General features: G+C 24.8%; 1 protein-coding gene across 6 annotated transcripts; it reads left to right on the top strand.

Annotated features, from left to right (window-relative positions):
* The first annotated feature begins 1,306 nt into the window (after positions 1-1,306).
* On the top strand, positions 1,307-24,651 carry LOC145849552 (uncharacterized). 6 transcript variants are annotated; one of them, XM_082954497.1, is made up of 23 exons: positions 1,307-3,330; positions 4,486-4,838; positions 6,340-6,418; positions 7,259-7,448; positions 7,769-7,881; positions 8,335-8,382; positions 9,504-9,603; positions 10,206-10,390; positions 11,131-11,196; positions 13,648-13,790; positions 14,888-15,035; positions 15,250-15,365; positions 15,807-15,875; positions 16,158-16,259; positions 17,455-17,619; positions 18,497-18,553; positions 18,644-18,702; positions 20,535-20,587; positions 21,317-21,357; positions 21,758-21,921; positions 22,442-22,504; positions 23,023-23,059; positions 23,829-24,651. In XM_082954497.1, exons 2-23 carry the CDS (start codon positions 4,828-4,830, stop codon positions 23,953-23,955), a joined length of 2,136 nt encoding a protein of 711 aa, XP_082810623.1. In that variant the 5' UTR covers positions 1,307-3,330; positions 4,486-4,827; the 3' UTR covers positions 23,956-24,651. The 6 variants fall into 6 exon arrangements, with proteins under 6 accessions (XP_082810623.1, XP_082810624.1, XP_082810625.1 ...); XM_082954498.1 differs by having other exon boundaries at positions 10,203-10,390; positions 18,500-18,553; XM_082954499.1 differs by having other exon boundaries at positions 10,203-10,390; positions 23,832-24,651.
* The last annotated feature ends 2,568 nt before the right edge of the window (positions 24,652-27,219 follow it).

Genomic DNA, 27,219 nt, shown 5'->3' with positions numbered 1-27,219 from the left:
TTTACAGCTCAACGTTTAAGATATTGTCAATAGTTTACGCTCGTTTTATCAGTTTTAACTAATGCCTATTTCAGCCATCATTAACGAAGTTGAGATGTTTCGCGTCATCAAAAATAAATACTATATTTTTGTATCTTAACAACTCCGTGGAAATGTGTCTACTTATTTAAAATAGAGTATTTTATGTTAGTTTAACAAAGAAAAAGTACTGTGCAAATTGTTTTTATTATAAATTCAACAAATTGCTTCGCTAAGATCTGCATTATCAATCTATTAGCCTGAAATTTTGAATATTTAAACTAAAAACCCATTTTAAAATTTGGGGAAATTCTAAAAAAAATGAAAACTCTCTTATGGTGAAAATCTTTAAATATAAAGTAAACTTAAAACATATTTTAGAAAATCTAAGTAGAATAGAAAAACAAATTATGCTGTACAAGTATAAAACTAAACATAATTAATTAAAATAAATAAAATAACTACAGTAACCTCTCGCTTATTTACGCACATTGTGTCCACAGAAAAAGTGTAAAGATACGAGAAATCGTAAAGATAGGTACCAAATATACTTAATATAATGGCTTTTTTTTTAAATATTGCTTCTATTTAAAAGCTGACTAGAGACTTTGCCACTTTTAACAATTTGTTAACTTTATTTATAAATATAAAATAAAAGATAAAACTATACATAAATAAAAAATAAAGGACTTCAATTTATATAAAAAATAATGCTTAAAGAAAATTTTTACTAATTTTAATATTAATAATAATAAATTGAGATTGTGTTAATTGTAAGCTCTATATTTATTATGTATAACTGCTAGTTTTTCCTAGGAAGTTTCATTAGATTTATTTTTTAGATGTTTATTTATATATAGAGTAGAGTGCTGTGTTTTTTATTTGTGTTTTAAACTTTCATAATTTCATTATACTTTCATTATTTAACACACTCATATTTCTTTCAGAACTTTAATTTTATCTCTTATTGTTAACAAAATTCCTGATATACTTAAATATAACTAAATGTTTATCAATTAGTCAAAGAACATAAGTTTACAAATTCTAAATATATGAAGAGCTGAATTAGCATTTTAAACATATTTTAAATTAAAGACATACAATAAACCTACTTTGTGCAATATTAAAAAAAAAAGAAATTTTGTTTTTTGAATTTTTTAGAATTCTCAAATGTGTAACTATACGAGAGTGCAGTCACATATAGATGATGCAAGAGGTTACTGTACCATGACAATTTTAGCAAAGTTAAAAGATCACTATTTTCAATCATTCTTTTGTTAGCAAATTTTCAGAACAATGAATTAATAACAAATATTACATATATGCCAAAGCAATAGTAGATGATATGAGTGTTGTCAACAATGTTGCTGAACAAGGTGTTAAATTAGGCAGCATTTGTTTAACTTCTTCAAGAAATTCATCGATTTAAGAAATTTGATGACCAAAAGGTCTTTCTCCACACCAATCCATTGACCTTAGTTGTGAGCGTTCACATTTTTTTCTTTCAAAATTTTTATTTTAATCCCTAGAAAATGCTTATTGTTGCAAGGGTAGAGTTTGAGATGTGTATCATTCAGAGGTTTGAGTTTGAGACTGAAGTTTTTTTACCATAAAAAGAAAGAATTAAAGAAATGTTCCTAGACAATCTACGAAGTTTGCTAATAAACTAGCACGATGCTGCACCAATATCAAGCTGAAACTATATTATATTCAATGTCTTTTTTAACCATAAATTTTGGCTAAAAATCAATGTTTTAAGCCTAATATGTTTAGTTTAAAAAGATACTTTGTTTTAGACAAGCTGTATCAATACAAAAAAAAGAATTAAGTTTATTTATTATACATTGTTAAAACTTAAATTTTTAATTGCTTTTTTTACAATATCATAATCAATATAAAATATTATATTGATTTAATTGCTTTATATTGTAAAATACAACCAATTAAGTGTTAAAAGTGTATTAGTTTGCGATAAAAATAAGTTTTGTGATTTTTGTATTTATGTAAAAGACAACTATAAAAGTATGTTTGAAATATTCTTGTAGACATATACAAACAAGTTTCAAAATGTATTGTAACCAAAAATAATTCAAACAGGTCAAAAAATGTACTAAATAAAATTTTGACTCCCTTATTAACCTTTTTTAAAATGTAGTTCAAAAAAGTTTTCAGATGTCATTAACTCATTTTTGATAAAAGCAGAGTGGCTATTTTTGAGCTGTTTTTTATGATTTCTTATGGTAAAAAAAAATTCATTGTGCTACTTAAATTTTTTATTTTAGAGGGGCAACGGATGCACGCTAAGAGTACTTCCACATTGATACTGTGATATATATACATAATTTTAACTGCAAAATTTTAGAATCAAACTGTTTTTTGTTTGAATAAATTAACAAATCCTTAATAGTTTTAGCTCTTAGGTTAGTATTTTATGTAACAAGTCTAAGTGGGTGATTTACCATTTTTGTAATTTTTCTGAGTTGTTTAAATTTAAAAATAAGTAAAAACATATTATGTTATTTATTTTTGTATTTTAAAAGTTTTATATTAAATGATAGGAGGAAGTATTTTTTATAACATATTTATAATATGATTTCTTATGTATTTTTTTACTGATGCTCTAATAAAATTCATACTTAATAAAAATCCGTAATGTAATGCATACTTGTCAAAACATGTGTACTAAAAAATTGTATTTAACTGGAAGTGCATACTCAAAATGTGTACCTAAGAGATAGAAAAAAGTCAGCCTAAGTTTGTAAAAATCTTTGAAAGTAAGGCTAAATTTACAATTTTTTGCATGGCAACGCTGTAGATTGTACATTTAACATCAGGCTTGCAAAGATTTTGACAAATTTAGGCTGACTTTTATTTATCTCTTAGGTGCGCATTTTGAGTATGCACTTCCAGTTAAATACAAATTTTTAGAAAGTTTACTGAAGTTTTCTCTCATAATTTTACTTGAAATCTTTTTGCAAGCTGTAATAATTAAATACATTTTATATATTTTTAGTTTGTGTAAAATTTGTTTAATATACTAATAAAAAAGCTTAAACTTTATAAACAAAATATGACACAATTTAGTCTACCTCTACTAATTTCTTATTATTTTAGTTTAATTTGACTGCTATTAGCCTAAAAGATCTTACTTTTCAAGTTAAAACTTTTTAAGTAACATGTAAAACTTACTTTTTTGTATCTTAATTAACTAGTCGTGAATTAATTTATTTCCAGAGTTTAAAAATAAATTTGTCTGTTGTAATAAATAACAATCAAACAACCAAGAATTTAAAAGATTATTAGTAAAATCAGGTATGTTATAAATTGTTTATGAGAATATTTTCCATATTATTTTTAGCATAGTATTGTTTAGTTTCAATTTTTTTTACTAAATTATTATTTTTTTGTTTATAGGTGATAATTGTAATTATTATTAACATTTAGACTATTTTTTAAAAATTAAAAAAATTAAAAACAAGTATTGTGACTAAATAATTTTTTTTTTGTTTAAAAAATTATAAAAAAAGACTATTTACCTACAACATTTAAAAAACTTTATTAAAATTAATGAAGTTAGTAAATTAGTTAAAGTATTTCTTAAAGATTGTAGGAGATATATTTTTAGTTAAAAACATTTAAAAATATAAAACTTAGAATAGGTTCTTCTGATAGTAATAATTATACTAATTGCATATTTTAAATTATTATAAGGTTTATTCAGTTTGTTTTGATAACATACTAAATGTAATTCATAGTATATCTAATTGACAACAGTTCTATAACTACAGCTGGTGCAAAAGATTTCAAGTAAAATTATGAGAGAAAACTTCATTAAATTTTCTAAACTTATCTTTTTAAGCAGTTGAGTTTTTATATAAAAAGCTACAAATAAAAATGTTTACTCACGCACCTTAAATTTATGTAACTTTAAAATCTTAATTTTGAAAATCTTATGTATATTCTACATTTAAAATTGTTTTGTAAGTTAAGTTGCATTTCATTCTCACTCTTAGTAGTTGTACACAAGTATTTATATTTTATTCAAGCCAGGGGTAATAAGTGCAGTAAAGGCAAGTTTTCGTCTATATTCCTAAGTTTGAACTATTTTTTGTAACTGGCCTTTTCCAAAGAGTGGCAACTCTTTGAATCAATTTTTGCTTTTTCTTTAATTTATACTGTGTTGTAAAAGTCTTTACTGTATGTAAATGTTTGATAATAAAGTTTCTTTAAAATGTATACTTTAAATTTTTTAAATTGTTTTATAAATTGATTTCATTACTTTTTATACTAAAATATTTTTAAAATAAAAATTTTATTATAAATTTTCAAATTCATTTAGTCTCTAAATCTAAACTGTAAGATGTTATGTCTTCTTTACTTATGCATAAAAAATAAAATAAATACATTTTTTTACTGTTTCTAAATGTTACTGTTAGTTTTTACATTCTAATTTTGTTTATGCATCAGCTACCAAAATATTTACACCATGCACTAAACTGAGTTTGAGAAAGTTGAGTCAAATGAATCTTGAAGTTGTGTCTACCTACTGAACTTGACTTCAGTAAATTGTCTATCTGGTAGAAGAGCTTTAGCTAGTAAGATAGATATAGGTTAGATGTGGTTGAGTACGTTTACCTGCTTAAATCTCACCACAAGTAATGACAGAAACATTTAAATATTTAGTTAGAAAAAATAGTTAGTACTTATATTTGGACTGTTTATCTGTTGCTTCTGATAAGTTGTTCACATCAATATTTTGGACATCTGTTGTAAGTTTTGTGACTTTTTGCTGAAAGTGTTAAATGACACATGCTTCAAAGGTAACTTATTATAATGTAAGTTGATATAGTGTACAATATTTTACTTAAAAGTTTATACTCAGTAGAGTTCATAAACAAAGAAACTATTGTTATACTCCATTGTGTTACTAGTTCAAAATAAAATAATAAAATGTTTTAAAAGTTTAATTAATGTATTGTCAAAAAACCTTTTTACAAAATATTATTGTTTTAAATTAAAGCAAGATTTTATAAGCAAGATTAAGTATATATTTTAAATATTACAGTAAAAAAGAAGAGGTTTTGATGTTAATTTGTAATGATGATAATTAAGTAATGTTGTTTTATAAAATTTAGATTTTAGTGTGATAATATTTATTGTTTAATGATATTATTAAATTAAGTATGATTATTAAGAGTTTTTACCTGAAACTTAATCAAGTTATTTTTGCTTTCAGTATTATAAAAGAATAAATTATTTAATTTTGTATTATATATTATATAGCATTTTATAAGTCAAAATATTTCAAACAGTAGCTAATGTTTTTCTAGTATCAGGGTTGCCAAATCACCTTGAATCCTGGAAAAACCTTAAGTTTGACATTTTAGGCAAAAAAACCTGGAAAACCAGGAGTTTGAGAAATTTTGAAAATAAAACCTAGAATTTTAAACAAAAATCACTAAAAAACCTGGAGTTTTAAATTTTTATATTATTTAAAAACTTTCATAAAAAAACACCTTTAAATTAGCTTTTCAGTATCTCTTCAATGTTGTATACTATTTAAGAATTTTTTTTTACCTTATGTTTTATTTTATATAAAAATAAACCAAAAAATTTGTTTCTTAAAAATTTGGAAGAAATTTCCAAAAAAAATGGCAACCATGTAGTATTCAGTAAAAAAGTAAAAAAGATATAAGATATAGAAATGAATATTTAAAGTTCATAAAAAACTACTTATTTTTTAAAAGTGACATCTTTCAAGTTTTCCTACTTGTTGTCAAAGTCTTTTAAGCTGTATAAGCTTGTAAAAGTATATTGAACCATAGTTTTAGTTTGTAATTTAGGTTGAATATTAAACATAACTTTTTTAAGGCTACATTACTGTAAGCCATTGTAACCATTGGCATTTTTGAATATTTCTGATCACAGTTGTCACAATGAAAGCTTTTATAATTTTAGCGACCCTAATAAGTGTATTTTTTTGTGCTTGAAACATTTTAAAATTTGATTATAAAATAATTTTTTTTTAAATTAACGATCATTATAAATGAAAAAAACTAAAATTACCCATTAAATATAGCTGGGTTTACAAAACCATTTATTTGATGAAGTCTTTAATTTGTTATGTTTGTGCAAGTAATTATAAAGCAAGAATTTTTGATTACTTTTGGTTAACTTTTGTCTTTTAAATTTTAACTATCTACCATTATACTTTTTTTACTAGACTTTTCAAAACTAAAGAAAAGAAGTACATTTGTTTACCTAATGATTATATAAGTATTCTTTTAGTGTTCTTAAGATATTTTATTACTGAACTTACAGATTTGAAGAGTTGATAAATCTTGAAAATATGTCTGACAATGAAGGTCATTCAACTTTAAATGAAACTTCTACAAGCATGGTAAATTTCATTTGTTTACTTTATTCAAATACTGTTTTTAAACTTTAATCCACAAGTCGTTCAAATAAGATATTGTAAGTAAAATATATTTGTGTTATTTCCTGTAATTTCAAAACTTTTAAGTAAACTGGATATTAATTTTTTATTGTTATATTACATTTATGTTTTAGAAAAGTATCTTTAAACGTAATTTAACATCATGCTAAATATAGTAACTTTTTTTAATAAGTATTTATCTTTGTTTATGCAAGTATGTTTTGTAAAAATTAAAGACAATCATTGAAAATTAAATTTTTTCATTTCAATCAAGATGAATGACATTTTTATGATATTATTTCGCAATTTATCTTATTTTAAGTCTGTAACATGACTTTAAAAATTGTAAACAACTTGTTTCACATTAAGTTTGTTTTGAGATTACATAAAATATTATAATTGTATTTTACCTACACTATCTTATTTTAATAAATTAAAGTTTTAAAACTGTGATTTTTAAATTATTATAAAATACTCAATGTTAAATTTTTGTAATGAGTTATAAAATTATAAATTAACAATTTATTTTCATTTTGTATACTTTCAAAATTAAATTATACCATCTAAATTAATGTTGTTATGTACTCTGTGCAGTGCAGTCATGTAAAAACTTGCATGCATTCATTGTAGAACTTTTGTTAGAAAATAAAACTGTTTGAATTTAATAATTAATTTAATTCTAGTAATCAAAAAATCATTGGAAATTAAAATTAAGATTTTTTTTGAAAAACAATTATTTGTAACTAATAAAGTAACTCACATTTTAATCAATAACTTGTTTATCAATAATCAAATCTTTTTCAGACTAAAACTAAAGAAGCAGTTGAAATTAATAACGAGGTAGTTGAAGATTCTAATAAAAATGGTCCAAAAAAGGAAGTTATGCCTAAATACGTTTTACAAAATGATTCCTTTAGTATTATAGAATCTAAAAACAAAAATGAAGAAGTCTCTTCAGACGATGGGGAACTTCCTGACTCAGATGGTGAAATAGGTTTATTAAAACTTTTCAAGCTACTTTAATAGTCCTTTGAGGACTTTTTAAATAATTTTGGTCAATTTGTTAAAATATGGTTTACAATTTTTTTTTGTTTGTATAATATGCTGGCTATCTTCATGATAAAGTATAACCTAAGTTTTAAAAATAGAATGGCGACAATAGTATAGTTTTAAATACTTTAATTGTAAACATTTATTTTCTTATTTGATAGAATAAATTAATAAAACTCAATAAAGTTTTATGTAGGGTATGGTTTACAACAAAAAAATATATGTAAATTTTTGAAAATATTTAATAACAATAGTATTTGTTAGAAAATGAACCATCAGTTGCTAAGCAACCTTCGGCAGACAACTTCAATTTAGGAGAAAACCACGGAGACGAACTTGACTATGATGAGTTTGATTTGCACAACAATGAAAACAAGGTATACTACATTTTGCAAGTATATATAAAAAACACTAATTTAGAATACTACTATATGTGTTTAAAATATGTTGTTTTTATAAGACTATTTAGTTATAAACTTAGATTTAGACTCAATAGTTAAATATTTATCAAATATTATTAAATTTCATTGCTAAATATCTGATTATATTATTAAATAAAATTAGCAAATTATTTTTATGTTTACAATTAATACATGAGCTGCTTAATATAATTTACATCTGATAAGTGTATAAAATAATACTTTTCTTTTGTTATTTTATGCTATTCGAGTTAAGCACAAGTAAACCCTTAATATAAAACAACCATATTTGTTTATAAGTCATCAAATGTTTGTGTCATAAAAAACATTTTAAAAATTTAATTCTAAGGTAAACTTGATAAACAAGCTATAAATATATGTTTATATACCAATGCAAATTGTTTTTCTCAGAATTCAATAAGCAAAGAGTTGGAAGATGGAGAAATTTCTGATGGAGAGGTAGAGCTTTTCTGAATAATTTTGTTGGAAATTAACCTTTACCAAGACTTTTTAACCACTATTTAATTATTATGCCACATAATTGATTTAACTAAAAATAAGTTATAATAAACATATTTTGTAAAGTCAAAGTGTAAATGTTTTCGTTTTATATAGATAGATTTTTGTATATAATTTAGTTTTTAAATAGTTGTAAACATTTACACAGTTTTAAAAAAACTTCCCATATCCATGGTTGCCAAAAAATCTTAAAACCAAGAAAAACCGTAATTTGACAATTTAGGCTTAAAAACCTGGAAAAATCTGGAATTTGAGAAATTTTGAAAAAAAAACCTAGAATTTTTAACAGTTTTAGCATGTTAAGTAGTAAAATTTCGATACGACTCAAAAAATCTATCAAATAGATAAAAAAATTTTGTCATCATTAATTTTTTTTATTACAAAACACATTTTAAGTAGCTTAAGAGTATCTTTTTAATGTTTCTTACCTTAAACTTAACTTTCTACTAAAAATAGACCCAAAAATATGTACATTTAAAAACCTGGAGGAAATTTTGAAAACCTGGAGAAAATTTGCCAAAAACGTTTGGCAACCCTGCATATCATAAATAACTTATTGACAAATGTGTAAGAGTATATAGGTGATCTAGGCATTAAAAAAAACCACTTCTATATCAAACATCAATACATAATCCACAGTCGTTTTTACAGAATACATTTATTTTATTTTTTCTAGATATAAGTTTTTTAGTTTTTTTAAGTAACAATTTTTTATGAAAATTTCCTACACTTAAACAGTATTACAATTACTTAAGAATAAACTGAATAGAATTTAAAAAGTTTGATAAAACTTATAAGGAGAGGTATGCTTAAAAAAAGTTTTTCGCCTTTTTTAACTTCTGTTTTAGTTAAATCAAACAAGATTCATTACAATCGTGCTAAATAATTTTTTTGTAGGAGTCAAAAAAATAAGCTCAGTTAATTCATACACTAATTGACTCAATCAAAAAAAGTTAATTAGGTTACTGTAGTTTAAAGTCAAAAAAATCATTGAAACTTAAGATCTAATCATTGTAAACAGGAATACCAAACGGTTCTCTAAAACTAATATTTTTCAACAGATTGTTTCTGGTGATGAAGGAGATGATGTTAAAAAAACTGCAGCTAAAGTAAAGCCATCAGTTGAGAAAGAAGAAGGAGAAATGTCGAGTGATGGAGAAGGTTGGTTTTTATGAAAAAAAATAATGTAATAATTTTAAATTCTTAAAAGATTGTTTGATTATAAAATACTATTATAAATGTCTTCAAAACCTGTGTACAGTAAAACTATGAACTACTGAAAAAAAGCGTAGAAAAAATATTTTATTTGATGAACTTTTTTATTAACAATGACAAGATTATTATAGTTTTTTTTTTCCTTGTTAAAAACTATCCAATATTTCTATGTACAATAAAATAAGTTCTAAACAAACTTTGAAAAATACTGATCTAAGTGTTGCTTAGCTTGTAAATTTTGGTATGTTTAATATTTTTTTCAATAGATTAAATGATAAAAACTATGTTTTTTTATGCTACATTTTGAATTTTGTTTTAATTTTTTTATTAAATGTTTGTTTGGACATCTCTAAACCAACGAAGTTTTTAAAGGTCTTCATTTCAAGCGTATCCATTATTTTATATACAAAATTATACAAATTTAATCAAAAAATTAGGGTTTTGTTTCAAGACCAAAGTACCAATGCATTGTTTAGCTACATTATAAATTGCTGATAATGTGTCCAGTTTTGTTTTTGATAATTATGTTGCTCGCAAATTACAAGCAGATGTGGGAATACCGAGCGATGAAGTGTGCAAGTTTTACAAGCGAGGTTCTTGCAGGTGGGGTGCTATGTGCAAGTTCAGGCATTCCGAGGATCCGAACACGTCTGGAAACTACAGCATGTTCGAAAGTTTCCAGACGCCCGTTAAACCTTCACCTAGGAAGCCGCAGGAGAAGAGCAACGCAGTGGTATGTTTTTTGAAATTGAGTTTTCGAACACTTGACATTTAAACAACAACCTTAGTGTAAATAAGCTGTTAACTTGGAAACTTAGAATTACTTACATTGATTTGATAGCTGATTTCTGTATTTACCAGATAAATTAGATAATAATTTGATAAACGTGTAATGAAGTAATGTAATGCTAAATTATGTTTTTAGACTAAATTGATGCAAGGTAATTTTTTTTTTTCTATTCAAATCAAAATGAATAGTTATAGTTATTAGTATTGTACTAGATTAAAAAAAAATGTTTTATAAACATTAATAAAATGATAAAATAGTTGTTTACTTTACAAATATTTAATTATAAACGGTTTTCAATGTACTACTTCTTTAGTTTTAACTGCAAATTTTTTCTTTACTTAAATATGTACTTTTCCGGCAGCAAAAATATTACTAAACTTGCTAGATCACGCCAACTTTATATAAATACTGATTTATCATAGTAGGTTAATAAGTCTTTTGTCTTTCTGATAGTAGTTTGTTTGTATACTAAATTCTAAAAGAATTCTTTTCAAATTTTAATTATGTGCTTTTTGATGTATAGCGACTCATTTGAAATCCTTATTCGATATCGTTTCGACTTTTCAAGTATACATGATAAGTTGAACTACTTATACTGTATTAAGAACTGCCAGCTAAAATTTGATTGTATTTACTTAGATATGAAAATTTTCTTTTATTGTACAATTTAGGATTTTTTTCAGACTGCAGCAAGCAAACCTCCTAAAGAAGAAACTGCATGGGAGAAAGGATTAAGAGAGATGAAAGAGGTAAAATTGTTTTTGTTTGTTTTTAATTTTTTTTATAGTATAGTACTTAAGTTCCTAACATGTAAATAATGCATCAGTTTTTTAAAAGCATATATGAAAATTATTAACTTTTTTTATCGTTGTGGTTTTAAATTGTATTAAAATTAATAAGAAGTAGTAGTTACTGGATCCACGAAAATGTTTTTTTTTAAATCAATATCCGGCCGGATCCGGATCTAGTTAGTTTAAGTCAAAAACAATAATGATAAGTAAAACTACAAATTTATTTTTTATTCGTTTATCACATACAAAAGTAGTAACAGGGTTGCCACTTTACCTGGAAACCTGAAAAAACCTTTATAAACCTGGAATTCGACAATTTAGGCAAAATAACCTGGAAAAACCTGGAATTTGATAAATTTTGAAAGAAACCTTGAAAAACCTGGAATTTTGATCAAAAAAACTGGAAAAAGGAATTTAAAACAATTTTAACATTTTCAGTAGTAATATTTCGATTTGACACAAAAAATCTATCATACAAATAAGATTTTTTTGTCATCATCAAAACATTTTTTATTAAAAAACACATTTGAAGTAACTTTACAATATCTTTTCAATATTTTTATACTAACTAACACAGTTTCTTATATAGAAATTAACTTAAAACTAAAAATAGACCCAAAAATGTGTACTTTTAAAAACCTGAAAGAAATTTGAAAAACCTGGAAAAATTTTTGAAAAAACAAGTAGCAACACTGGAGTAAAAAACTTATCTACTTTAGGAAAAGTTATCAGAAAATCCATTTGTGGTCCAGACATATTATGAAAAAAATCTTAGTAGGCCAAGCTATTTTGGATGCTTGTGCATTATATAATGTTTTTAAATGTAAAAACGCAAAATTTTACCTGTACGGAAATAAAATTTAATGGGCACGTTTTTATCAATGCTCAATTTCAGTTGTTTTGCAAAAGTTGTATTCTAGTTAAAATACGTTACATGCTAAAGATTTCTATCTGGTTGGCAAGGTCCAGCCCGCGGGCCGTACGTTGTCCATCCCTAACCTATGATTATGTTCTAGTTAATGATTAAAAAAACATAGATTAAAGAAATTCGGATTTATTCTTTTTAATTTTAAGATAAATTAGTATTTTTTTAGAGTCTAGAAATTTATGAAATGAAACCCTGCAGGTAGAAGTCGGCTATCGATTAAATTTTTAATAATAACAATTTATATTAAAGATATGGTAAAAATGTTCAAAAAACAATTTAGATGTATTATGTAAAATAAATTAAGAGTAAGCAATGGTAATAATTTCATTGTTTTATTGTTATAGTTTGGTGCAATGACAAATAAAAAGCTCTGAATCAGTATAGTTTTACACTTTACTACTTTACTTACACTTTTAGAGTTTTAGATTACATGTGTTTCATGTAATAGGCCAGTGGTCGGCAGCTTTTAAAAATTATTTCAATTCATCATTTGCAATTATTTTTATACTTTATTTATCATTTAAATCTAATACATAGTTTATGCAATTTATAAATATTTTTTTAAACTTTTTTATTTATTTTTTTTAAACAGTCTATTTTTCCGTTTATATATACATATTATTTGAATTTTGAACACTATCATAAACAAAATTGTTTTAAACAATTAATACATAACGATTGTGAGAACATTATTGTACTAATCATGATAGCTTTTTAATTTTAATTAGTAATGACAATAATATAAATATTTTTGTTCATTTTTTTTTGTAGAGATTAACAATTGTAAGCATTGATTAGTACAGGAGTCGGCAAACTACGGCCAGCCAAGCACAAATGTATATATTAAAATCCTTTGATCCAATTTTTAGGTAAAACGAAGAGTTTTATAACTATGAAATAAAAAATTTTTCCTGTAAATACTTTCAATTAAGGCATATATATTGATAACTAGTGTTTACTAGAGCTTTATTGTAGCTTTAAACAAAATCAAATTTGTGGTTAATATTTTTTTTTGAAATGCTATAACCATTTTAAAAACTGCAGCCCGTGAGTAAACAATTCTAGTCCATTTGCATTAAAGGCTCCTACAACTTACCGACTAGAAATTTTTTCAAATCCTTTTATAGATTATCGAAAAAAGAAAGATAAAGTTTCAAAAAAAAAAGAAATTAGTACAAAATCAAAAAAAAAGTGAATATTGTGTTTAGTATGTCACGTAAAGAAGAAACAAAATTACTAAAAATTAATCAATCAATATGCTTTTTTAAGCCCCAAAGGTAGCATAGGCAAATAAAGTGCAAGACAAAAATAAATCTTATGATTTTTAATTAAAATTTTTTGTAACTTCTATAACAGTTAGTGATCCGTATCGTCGACTACTAGATTAAAAAAAAATTGTGTTTTACAAGTTTACCAAGTCTTACAAAACAAGAAATAAACTGATTATCTGAATGATGAATATAGAATTTTTTTGCTTTAAGATGAGATTACGATCAAAACAAAGGAAAGCTTACGATCCAGAGTTTCACCGTAAAAGGGAGGTAGTGAATTTAAATCAAGATATTAACAAAGATGATGAAATAGATGGGGCTGGTGGTAGAAATTTTCAAGAGTTCAATACTAAGTTTGTTTATACATGTTAGAACATAACTATTAAGGCAACAAATTTTATAACCATTTGAAGTATACTTGAATATTTTAAGTAATAATGTAACAATATGTTCTTCTAAGTTTAAATATTATGATCATTATGTGAGGTTTTAACTCTCTGATAGTAATTATTACAGTATTTATTAAGGCCATAGAAGGGGTCCAACATTTTTTTTACAAAAATTAACTTTGGCTTTTATATGAAAGCTTTAAGTACAAACTACAAGCCAGTTTTTATAGAATTCAAAAACGTCATTTAACTTTTGAGATATTAAATTTTTTGTAAAAAATTTCCGATATAAACGTATGGACCACAATTTTTTTGGGGTCAATTTTCTCGGAAATTTAAATATTCACTAAAAATCTATCTCCTCCTTCATTTTTCAAGCAATCTTCTTCAAATTTTCAGGAAACGTTCCTTATAATAAAAGGTAAAACGTTACTTTAAAGTTTTAGTAATTTTGAAAAAAACAATTTATCACAAAAAAAAGTATTTTTTTTCCTAAAAAAATATATTTTTACAATTTTTTTTTAAATTCCAAAGTAACGTTTTTTTGTTGTTGTATAAAGATTAGACTGTGAAAGTTTGAAGAAGATTGCTTGAAAAATGTAGGAGGAGATAGATCTTAAATGAAATACTCTTTTTTCGCTGTTTTAGTTTTCCCTTCCCATAGGGAACCTATTATGCGGCCCGACTTTGACTGGTAATATCTCAAAAAATTATTCGAATTTTTCAAAACGATAAAAAGCATCTTGAAGCTTAAAAAAACTCTATAAAATCAGATCAACTTGTAAAAAACATGGTTTATCCCCCCCCCCCCCCCCCCTCCCCCCTATTGCCTTGAATTAAGATAACTTGATTTTTATTAAGATTTAGAAAAAAAAGAAACTTTTGTCAATACCAGAGTACAATTTTTAAATGTTGAGTTTTTTTTAACGATTATTTTGTACAACGCTAGCAATAGTTATAAAAACCCTAAATGAATTTATAATTGTAAATACACTTAAATCTTGTAAACATCTTATCTAACTAAAGTATAAATTCTACAATTGTGTTTTGTTCGACAATAGGGGGTATGACCCTCTAGCTGAATTGGAAGACGATGAGAGATATTCGGCTCCGACAATCCAAGAAATTAATCGCATGAGGGCGATAAAGATGCAGCAGAGGGGACGGCAGATGGGGCCTTCCCCAATTAACAACTACAACCAGGGAAGAGTGAGATACTTTGTAAACTATTTTTTTTTTGTTTTTTTAGTAAGTTTCATCTTAATTTTTGATATAAACTGATGTTTTTATTTGCACAAACGCATAACTTTTATAACACCGTTTTCACAAGTTTCTTTATAACATCAAGTTCAAGTTTATTGTAAAAAAGCTAGTTTTTTGGCTGATTTTAAAAAGTAAAACATACACGTTTCAATTTAAATAGCATTCCGGTTACGGTGGAGGTTATAGTGCGCCACCGGCTGGTAGGTACCCGTATGATGGTAGTAGGCTTCAACACGACGGTAGATACCCGCCTTCAAGAGAACAGCAAATGAGAAGGTTAGTCAATATATATATCAATATATAATCAGTCTTTCGTGTGTAGTACAAATAATAACTATGCCAAGTTGATTAATTAAAGGTTTTTGTCAACAATTATTTTTACAAATGTTATTCAAGTATTAATGTTTGTTTTTGCACATTCCAACTATAAAATTTTCAAAACGTAAGTTCTTAAACATTATCAAAAGTAAGTTTAGCTGCTTAGCAATATTTTAGTAACGTATTGTAAGCCTTGTATTTAAATAGTTTACAATTTTGTATTTTATAATAGGTCTAATGTACAAGTATATAGTGCATTAGTTGCAATTTTTTAACCATTTTTATTTTGTTTAGCCTTGTTCAACCTTTGCTATTATTATAAAAAAATCTCTTAAGATTTGTTTTCAATTTGATATTTTTCAAAAATTTTCATAAAATATTTTAATGACATCACAACAGATCACCATACAGAAGCTTGGAAAGGAGAAATGATAGTAGAGGTGCCGATAGAGACTTCAGAAATGATAGGTAAAAAGATTTACTAAAAAAATTATAATTTTGTAATGTGTAGTTATGTACACTTTTGTTTGTAAGTTGTTTTGTTTCTTAAGTGCTTACTAAAAAACATAAAATTATTTACCAAGAAATTAATTATATTTATTTTGTTGTTTTACTTAAGTTTTAAAAAAATGAAATCTAAGTACGTTGTGAAACAACAGCTTTTCAATTAAATGTTAGATATAATGATTTTTTGTATATTTCTAAATATTTTGATGAAATATTAAAAATTCCTCGTAAATTATCTCACAGAGACTTTAGAAGCGACCAGCACAGAAACAATGGAAATAACTGGAACGGAAGACCTAATAATGATGGACCCACTGTTGATAAATTTGGCAGAAACATTGATAGGTTTGTGCTTATGAATATTATTTCTAATGTTTAAATAATCAGTTATGAGAAGTTTATCGTGTGGAAGAGGTGTGTAAAATTATGTAATTATTTAAAAGTCATAGGGCGTCTTTATTGTTTTTACAGTTTATTCTTGTTTTTAGAATATTACTTTAGCTATAAGACATTTGTAACCGCTTAACAAAACTCAAAGTTACTTTGTGATGTAGGTGATCAAAGTTTGTGAGTTTAACAAGCTCCTTATAAAAGATGCAGACCAAAAACGCAAAAAAAGTCACTAAAAATCTATCTTCTTTAAATTTTACACTTAATCTTATGTTAGCAGTATTTAATTATTTTCAACGTAGTATTTTTTAAGTCTCTAGCTCAAAAAATAAGGTGATATTTAGGGTGATTAAAAATATTTAACACTATGTCAAATAGTAATGGGATTATGTTTAACAAGTAATTAAGTAAGTTTTTGGCGATGATGGATTAATAAGTCTAGTAAGTTTTGAGTTGAGTAGGTTTTTTAGGTAAACGAATTTATTGCATTTAAAGTGTTCTCTGCAAAACTTTTGTCTTTATGTTTTCTAAGGTTTTTGGAATTTTTACACTCCTCTTGATTTGTATTTTTTATTTAATTTGAGTAAAAAATGTTCAAATAAAAGCTAGACCAACAGTCAATACTCTATCATTAACCCTTATCTTAATTTCTGTAAAAAAAGCTTAAACTAAATTAATATTTTTTAGTTGGAGCAATTTTGTATATACAGGTAGTATATTAGTCTACTTAAACGATTGTAACTAATAATTTTTTTGTATAAAGTAAAAAATGCGTAATATCTAAGAGTTGATAACAAAAGGTTTAGAAGACTCTTTTATTAGACTAATGTAATAAAAAATTGCTGATGGAAACATAAAGTGTATGTTATACAACTTTTAAGTTACAGTTTGGTATAATTAATACTTTAATTAATTTTCAAAAGGTCCTTTAATTAGCTTTTTTGCAGTTTTTTACATCATTAAAAATACGCATATGTACCTCATCATATTGTTAATGTAACACTGTATAAAATTAATTTATTTATTAAGTGTTTATCATTAAAATATTTTAAGAAAACTAGATTAAGGTGTATTATAAATAAATTCAGTACAATAAATTAATTTTTAATAATTTTTTTTGTTTTAATTATTCATACTTTTTCTTAATCAGAAGACAAAGACCTGACAGCGAATCTAGCCAATCAGGATCAAGATACGTCACAATGGAAAAACGTGGTGATCAGTGGAACGATCCTTGGATTCGCCAAACAAATAACAGAAAAAGGTCACGTGATTCATCATCTAGTGGATCATCAAGTGGTTACTCTCGACATAGGTAGTTCCCCATAGACTGTTCTTTAATTTAAGTTGGTATATTTATTTATATGCTAAATAAAAATAAAATGAAAATAAAAAGTAATCCAAATTCATATGTACATTATAATGAAGCAATTCTTAACTTGAGGCTTCTTCAGAGTTTCTTGCCTTTGAAAAGAGTAGTTGAAACATATTAACTTAAAGATCAAAACTGTTTTTAATTAAGTTTAAATTACTTTTCATCCAAAATTAATTTGGTTGTGAAAATACTGTTGTATAAGCTTTTTGCGTAGAAAAAGGATTAGCGTCGTGTTAGTAGCTACAAAGATGGCATGTAGTATCTTTTGTTTTATTTGAAGTAATAAGTGTTCTCATTATAAACATGTGATTCATTTTTGTTTTAAAACGGTGTAGAACTGTTTTGTTTTTTTCATAAACTAAAGTTTAAACTTTATTTTTATCTTTTTTGGATAGTTTTAAGCTGTCAATGTAGAATTTTTTTGTTAATAAATAAACATTTATAAAATACTTTCAAAATAATCACTATAAGCTAGTTTTTTTTATTTTTAATCACATAATTAAAAGCTTTAACAGTTAATCTTTGTTGAGTACTATAAAGTAGTTAAAATAGTACTTGTTTCTAAACTTTTAATATTAACCCACCATTATCAAATTACTAATATAACTACCTTTTTATACTGTTAATAAATTTGTTCTTATCCTTTTTTTTTAAACAAAAAAAATGCTGTTACCAAAAAGTGTAAAAAAAACATAAATTAGGATAAAGTTGATAATGATTATAATCAACGATATATTGTTCTTATAAAAAAAAAATCGATAACTACTATGAAATAAAATTTGAACAAACAGTTTATTATTATGAATATTTATCACAGTAGCCGTTCAAGCAGTGGAAGTTCAAGCAGAAGTTCTTCGAGTTCCTCGTCTGCCAGGTTTGTTTCTCTACTACTAATAAGTTAATTGTACTTTTTTTTTTTTACAACGCAGGGAAACAGTGTTTAAACTAACTTTTATTTCAACAGTTCAAGGTCGAGCTCGTCAAGTAGAAGCCCGTCTCCAGCAACAAGAAAAACTGTTAAAGGTTTGTATTATTTTATTTTTATTATATAGTTGAAAATTTTTAACTTTAACTAATTAGTTTAAATAACTATGTTGAAACAAAGATTGAAACATTTGTATTTATTATTGAAAAGTTTGATTTTGGTACTGGTTTGTACTAAAAAATTTAAACTTAAGTAACTCATTAAAAAAAAGTTAGTTGATTAGATTCATTTAGCACATCGCCAGAATAAACTTGCTAAAAATTGATAAGAATATGGTGTAAACTTAGTTATATATAATGATTTTTAAACGTTTTGGTAAAAATAGTTACGTCATAAACAGTTAAGTGAAAAAAACTTTTTAAAAGGTTTAAATTAGAGTAAGTTATACTTTACAGATTTGAAGTTATTTTTAAGAGAAAAGTGTCAGAATAAAAACATTTAAGATTGTTGAAATTTTACTTAAAACTAAATTTAAAAGTACATTACAAATAAAAACAACAATAATACCAGGGTTGTTAAGAACCTGGTATCCTGGAAAAACCTGGAATTCGAGAAATTAAAAAAAAAAAACCTGGAATTTTGAACAAAAACTAAAAAAAACCTGGATTAAACAATTTTTACATATTAAGTAGTAAAATTTCGATTTGACACAAAATATCGTGTAGGTAAACATTTTTTGTCATCATCAAAAATATTTTTATTAATAAGGACATTTAAAGAAGCTTTAAGATATCTTTTCAATGTTATTACACTATTTAACACAGTTTTTTACCATAAACTTAATTTTAAACTAAAAATAGACCATAAAACGTATAATTTTAAAAACGTAGAAAATATTTTGAAAACCTAAAGAAATTGGCAACCCTGTAATACTAAAAACACTAAAAACGCACTATTTATAAAAAAAATAAGTTGAAGAAATCTCGTTGCTTACAAACTTTCGGCTCGCGAGTTCTACTGAACAATGATTCTAGAATTGAGAGATGGTAAGAGTTTCTCGCTTTAGATAGAATTTCGAATCTACTATCCAGGTAGTTCTCAGCACAACTAGGATTATTGAGGAGGTGTTCGTGGATGGATGATTGTTCACTTTTTGGCTTAACGTTGTCATTAAAAATAAATCTTTTTAACTTTTTTACTACTTAGGTTTATTTTTAATAACAACGTTAAGCCAAAAGGTGAACAATCATCCATCCACGAACACCTTTTCAATGATCCTAGTTGAACTGAGAACTACCTGGATAGTAGATTCGAAATTCTATCTAGAGCGAGAAACTCTTACCATCTCTCAATTCTAGAATTATTGTTCAGTAGAACTCGCGAGCCGAAAGTTTGTAGGCAACGAGATTTCTACAACTTAACACTTAATAAATAGTGCGTTTTTAGTGTTTTTAGTATTATTATTGTCGTTTTTTTTTGTTATGTACTTTTGATTTTAGTTTCAAGTAAAATTTCAACAATCTTAAATGTTTTTATTCTAACATTTTTCTCTTAAAATAACTTCAAATCTGTAAAGTATAACTTACTCTAATTTAAACCGTTTAAATAGATTTTTACACTTAACTCTTTATGACGTAACAATTTTTACCAAGACATTTAAAAATCATTATATATAACTAAATTTACACCATATTCTTATCAGTTTTTAGCAAGTTTATTCTGGCTTTGTGCTAAATGAAATTAATCAATGAACTTTTATAAAATAAGTGACTTATGTTGAAATTTATTAGTATTTATTATTATAAAAATTGTCAGTTTTAATTAAAGGTACCTTATATTAGTTTTTGTTCTTTTACTTAAATATTTTAACTATTATAGTTTAAGATATTTTAAGGTGTAATTAATAGTAATATCTAATTTAATTTTGCAGTAAAACAAGAAAAGAAGGTTGAAGTTAAAAACGAAAAGCCAGCTGTGAAAAAAGTTTGTAAACGAAAAGTTCAATAATTAATTTACCGAAATGTATTATTTATTTGTAGTTAATATACTTATATTATTTACAACCAAAAATGTGGAAGGCTTATGTTTTTATAAATAAATTAAGAAATGTAGAAGGTATAAAAAGCAGGGTTGCCTGGAATCCTGGAAAAACCTGGAGTTTGACAATTTAGGCTGAAAAAACTGGAATTTGAGAAATTTTGAAAAAAAAAACTGGAAAACTTGGAATTTTGAACAAAATTCACTGAAAAACCTGGTTAACCTGGAATTTTAAACAACTTTTACATCTTAAGTAGTGAAATTTCGATTTGACACAAAAACTCCATCATGTAGATAAAAATATGTTGTCATCATCATAATTTTTTTCTTAAACAACACATTTAAAGTAGCTTTACAGTATCTTTTCAATGTTTTTATTCTATTTAACAAAGTTTTTACCTTAAACTTACCTTGAAACTAAAAATAGACCTAAAAATGTGTACTTTTTAAAACCTGGAGGAAATTTGCCAAAAACATTTAGCAACCATGAAAAAGTATTGTGATACTTGAACAAACCCAAATATTAGTGTTTGGTAGGTATATCATTTCAAAAGTATTTAACAGAAATTAATTTGTTTTTTACTCATGGTAAATAGTGAAAAATATTGAATAAGATTTGGGAAATTAATTGTATTCAGTATTTATGAGTTGTAACTATAGACAATTTTATTGCAGTTCGCGCAACCAAGAAAAGTCACTGTCGTTGGAATGAAAAGGTTCGTTTTGTGGTGTGAAATGTTATAAGTAGTAGGAATAAAGACTGTTCTAATCGTTGCATGTAAAAGTTTTATGAGTTTCTCTTATGTTTTTAAATATTTGATGTAAAATTACATAAATGTAAGTTTGTCTTACTTTTTATTAGTTTTTAATGAATTAAAGGGTACGCACAGATTTGTACATTTGAAGATTATATATAAATATAAAAATTGCAAAAACCTTTTTAAAGAAAAATAGTTGTTTAATTACCAGCAAAATCCTGTTAAAAAACTATTTTTACCAAAACTTAATACTACTTAATGCGTTCTATTAAAAAATGATTCTTTCTGATGTTATAAAGAAAATAAAAAGTTAGTATTTATATGGAAAACATTTTGACGTAATTAAATTACTTTGCAGGCCACGTGAGTCGTCGAGCGATGAGTTTTCAAACTCCGACAGCGAGGCACAGCCTGCTTTAAAAAAGAAGAAATCTCCTCTTACAAAGAAAGCACGGAAGGAGAGCTCATCTTCCGGAAGTTCGAGTGGAAGCGAAAGTTCCTCTTCTGGAAGCAGTTCATCTGGTTTGTTTGAAACAAATTATAACTTCATAACATTATGTAATCTTTCTATGCTTTTAAAATTTTCATTGTTTAGTATATGTATGTTGGTAATAAAATAATCAAGCCAACTACGGGAAATAAACTTAATTACTATGATCTTCAAATGCATACTTTAAGTTTTTCAAAAAAAAAAACGATATTCTTTAAAATCTTTAGAGTTGAGCAGTTAGGGTGTGTATATTTTTTGATTAAGTGTGTATTATGTAAAATAACTTGTTTTAAAACTAAATGTATTCCATTAATATTTATACACACTAAATCGTTTTAGTTATAATAAGTCTCTTTAAACTTTTTTTTTTGAGTTTATGTAGACAATTTATAGTAACAATACGAAATTTACCTATACAAACCAAGTAAGAACAAAATATGAGTTTACCTTCTGTAAATAGTCTACTAACTTAGTTATGTTTTGTTTAAAATAAAAATTAATTAATAGTTTTTTGTCAGTACAAACTAGGAACTAAATCTATATTGTTATCAGGATCTTCTAGTGATTCAGACTCTAGCAGTGGAAGTTCTTCTGACAGCGATGGTGAAAATAAAGGTTAGTAGAATTTTAGAGTAGTTTAATACAAAATTAAAATAGTGTCTCAGGATTAAAGGAAAATCATAAAAAGTATTTATTGTTTAAAGCAAACTAGAGTTTAATTGTTATATATAATATAACAAAACTTTGATTAAGTTATTATTTTTGTTTTCAAAATGTTTACTATTATTTTAGTTTTTGTTCTCAAACTAAGTATGAATATAGTCTCATATTTCGTTACAAAAACTAATTAAAATTAATATATTTATATAATATTTAACTATAATTTTGCACTGTGTATACCTACTATTGTTCTTGTTTAAAATACGTTGCAGTTAGATATTAGCTGTTTTAAACATTCTTTCTTTGTTAATTCTAAATTATAAAAAACTTTATTAATAAAATTTTATAATATAAATTTCTCTTTTTATTAGAAATTCAAAAAAGAGTCTAGTAAAGCTTAATTTACACCACAGTATAAGAACATAATTATTAGTTTTTATATATTATAAAGTATAATAAAAAATTTTCAACAGCTTCAAAGAAAAGATACGGAAACATAGATCATGATAGGTAAGTTTTTAATGTTTAAATGAAATAAGAGATTATTTGTTTCTATATATTTTTAAAAAATGTTCATATTTTCGCAGATATAAAACTAAGTAAAAAATAAATTGCATAGCTTCAAAGTTTTACACATTCAGGGTTGCCACAAAGTCAGGAAAAGTCAGGAGAAACGAAAAAAATATAAAAATCAAGAAAAACGGTGGTTTTCAAAAAAAAAGTCAAGAAGTTTGATAATAACATGTTCTTAATAAGAAAGTTTTTTATCACTAAAAACTTAATTTTGCTAACGTTATTTTCTAAAAAAGTTTGCATTTGCAATTCATCTTTTTTTTCAGGATCAAATTGAATTTTTGGAAAAATTTAAAGTCTTGTAATTCTTTGGTTATGTATTTTAAAATCAGTTTTAATTAAGAATTTGACTTGGAAAAGTCAGAAAATTTTTTCAGCCCAAGTGGTGGCGACCCTGCACATTGTTAAAATAAACAAGCAGCAGAGTATTTATAATTTTGCATTTACTTAAAAAATAGACAAATAGGTAGTTTTTAATTGATATAAAGCTTTATAGCAGTTTAAAATCAAATATTACCATAAAAAGTTAAAAATATTTAATATTTTAAAGTAACGTTGAAAACATCTTAAGTTGCTTTAGGAAGATATGAATAAAATATTTTATAAATATTCTGCTTTGAGAAATGAAGTTTTTAAATTTTTGGTCTTATTTACTCTAATGTTTTTAATTTTTTTGGCTAAAACCAAAAGTTTTTTTCAATGATAGTAGAAGAAAGGCAGCCAAGTTAGACCCGGCCCACCAAAAAATGATTCATGAGAAACAGAAGCAGATCCAAGAGCAACTGCGAAGCGTAGAAACTGCAATCAGAAAAAAAAGAGCAAAGCTCAATTAGAAAAACAAAATATTAGAGGCAAACATTTTTTTAAATAAAACGTGTTTAGAAAAATTGTATAAAACTCCAGTTGTAGTTCTGTAGCTTATTTACTTTTATATGGTGATTGTAATTTGCTGTTGTATAATGGTTTTCCAAATGCGAACAGTTTATTAGCACCTTTTTAAGACTATTTAAAATTACGACATTAGCGACAAATAACTTTATGGTTTTTCTAAATTGTGCTCTTATTTTCAATATTCTTATAATTATATTTATAGATATGTTTTAGTACAAAGACCTTAATTGATTTATTCCTCTAAAAATTGACCATAGTTTACTACTTTTAAGTAGTTCTATCTTCTTTATTGTATCGTTTGTGTGACCAAGTACCTAGTCTTTTGGTTTCAAACTTTGCAAAATCTAATGCATACATTAAAAGATATTTTAATGACAATAAAGGTTTAAGTTTTAGCTACTTAAGTTTTGAATACTGAAAATTACGTTTTTTAATGTTCTAAGGTTCTTTTAAATTCGAAAATATTGTTTGTTATTAGTCTGGACAAAATTCTGAGCGTTGTAAAACAAGTATATTAAATAGCATTTGTTTCTTACAAGGTTATTATAATTTTGAGCAGCATTAGTTATTAATGTAAAAATTTAATAAATTTAAAGATCTGGTTTTTAATTTAACTTTTCACAGTTTTTATTTTTATGTTTAATATACGGATTTTTATTTTACCACAACTAGGTGTTATTGTATGATGTATATTTCTTTTAGGAAAAATGTTAATGTTTTCAAATAAATATACTTTGTTATTTTTAGACTGTTTTATAAGGTTGTTTTAATTTTATATATGTGAGCAAACTTAATTTGGAAAATAAAAAAATACTGTTTTAACTTGAAATAAAATATATAAAGTTAAACAATAGAAACAATTTAATCAGGTTTTGGTAGTTTTACAACAAGGTTATTACACACTCAGGCAACTAAGGCTAGTAAAAGTTTTTGTAAAAAAAAACCTGCTAGTTTGATATTTTTCCTAAATCTCAAGTTAGTTTTTCTGAAGCTTTTTTTTTTTTGAAAAGCTTGGTTTTATCAACTAATTTTTTTATTATTTTGGTATCTAGCATATTATTAGCATAATAACAGAATCTTTAAAAATTAATATTTAGCTAAAAATAGTTGATAAGACGTTGTATATTTATATCAATGTTTAAGTTTTAAAACAATGTAATAACATAATTTTGAAATAAAACTCGATGAAAATAAAATATTTATTTATTAATAGAATACAAAATTCAGTACATACAGAGTACAATAGAATTAGATATTTTAGCTAGGATCAATTAGCTATGAGAAAATCGCTTAAACTTGTTCGAACATGTGGTTTTAGCTTATAATAAACCAAATTTTACTCAGTATTCGGATCACTTTGTTTTTAAAGTTTGTGAAACCCTGTTTAGCTGTTTAAATTGAAACTTTAAAAGCCAAAAAAAACCCTCTTATGTTACTTTTAAAATTAAAAAAGATAGTCAGAAACATCCTTATTCTAAACACCATATTTTGTTTTGCTTAAAATACTTCTTAAAGGTAACTAATTTATCTTGTACTATTATGCAAGTTTCATCCAAGGCAATACAGTTTTTAGATTTTATAAGTCTAATCTTTCAATTTATATAAGTTGCAATGGGCCATTATATAAACGTTAATCACTGAAAATTACAAAACTTATTTCCAAACGCTAAATAATAATAAAAAACATCAAACAGAGTTGAATACCTTAAAACAGTTTTGTTCTTCGTTTTAAATTATAAATTTATCATGACTTGTAACAATTTCAAAATTAATGAAATATTACTTAATATTTATTAGTCAAAAAAACCCTGAACAAAATATTTTTCATTGAAAGTGTATGGTACTGTAAACAGTTTAAGGTGTTTAACTTAAAAAATAATCCATTTAACTCAAACTAAAAATCTGATATTTTACTTATATAATAAAAATTTGTACAAAATCAATAATTTTAGGGGTACTTATAAAATGAATTATTGATCATATTTTTCCAGCACAGAATTTTTTTTCAAATGTTAATTAAAATTTTAGTTTTTTTTATCCACGCAAACTACAGTTTGTTTGTTCAATGGTGTTTGAAAAATAAATTGGCATCAATACTACTTGTATTCTGATAGTACTTTAGTAAAAGTAAAGTATTAACTTTTTAGAAAAAAAATAAATTTTCACAAACAAACGATATTAGAGGGCAAAAAGCGTTAAAATACTTTCTTTACTCACTCTAGTATACAAAGTAGTAAAGAGTATATAAATAGAAAAACTATAGTTTTATATATAAACAAAAATTAAAACTTTTAATAAATTGAGTTACATTATGTTTGCTAAAACAAAAAAGGTTATTGATAAGATGTTTATTGCACAGTTTTGATTTTTATCATAAACAATAAACTGACCATGTCATTATAAAAATTCTTTAATCGAAAACAAAAATCAAAAAATTACTTGTTAATAGTATGTAAGTATTTAGAAACAGTTGTTTTAAAATGAAAACACAAGAAATATTGGATAAAATTTATGAAACTACAGGCAGTTTTAAACACAGATAAAATTGTATTACTTTATTTTCAACTTTCTTTCTGAATTTTTAGGCAGTTTAAAAACGCATGTTTGTTAAAAAATTTTATGCAAATTCAAATTATATTAAAAACTCTGTAATTTTATTTTATAAAATTTAGATAACTTTAAAAACTTTTAAAGATTTTGATATAGATCTACCGAATCCACTAACCGGCCTTTTTAACTAATTGCCTTTTTAACTAATATTCAGTTCAGGCCGGATCTTAAAATAAAAAAATAGATCGGAATCCGAATAGTAGTGAAAAAATGCAATATCCGACCGGTTCCAGATTTCTGGATCCGGTAGATCACTAACTTTGGCATACGTTATTTATCCAGTATTTATTTTATTAGTTTATTACTAACAAAACAATATTTCACTCCTATACTTGCATGTAGGAGATCCTCAGTTGTTGTAAACAAATCTTGTTCAAATAGAAATATATTCTATTGTTTACAACAACTGAGGATCTCCTATATGCAAGTATAGGAGTGAAACATTATTTTGTAAGCAATAAACTGTTAAAATAAATATTGGATAAAAATTTCCTTAAAGACATTTAAGTCGAGAAGTTTAAATTGTTAAATTTAAAACAAGTTACAATATTATACGTTATTTAAGAATAGATCAGTAACCAAATGTACAAAGAGTG

This window comes from Thalia democratica, chromosome 2 (genome assembly GCF_965202585.1).
Source record: "Thalia democratica chromosome 2, ktThaDemo2.hap1.1, whole genome shotgun sequence".
Taxonomy (NCBI): Eukaryota; Metazoa; Chordata; class Thaliacea; order Salpida; family Salpidae; genus Thalia; species Thalia democratica.
The sequence above is the reverse complement of the archived record's forward strand: the minus strand, read 5'-3'. Positions and strand labels throughout refer to the sequence as shown.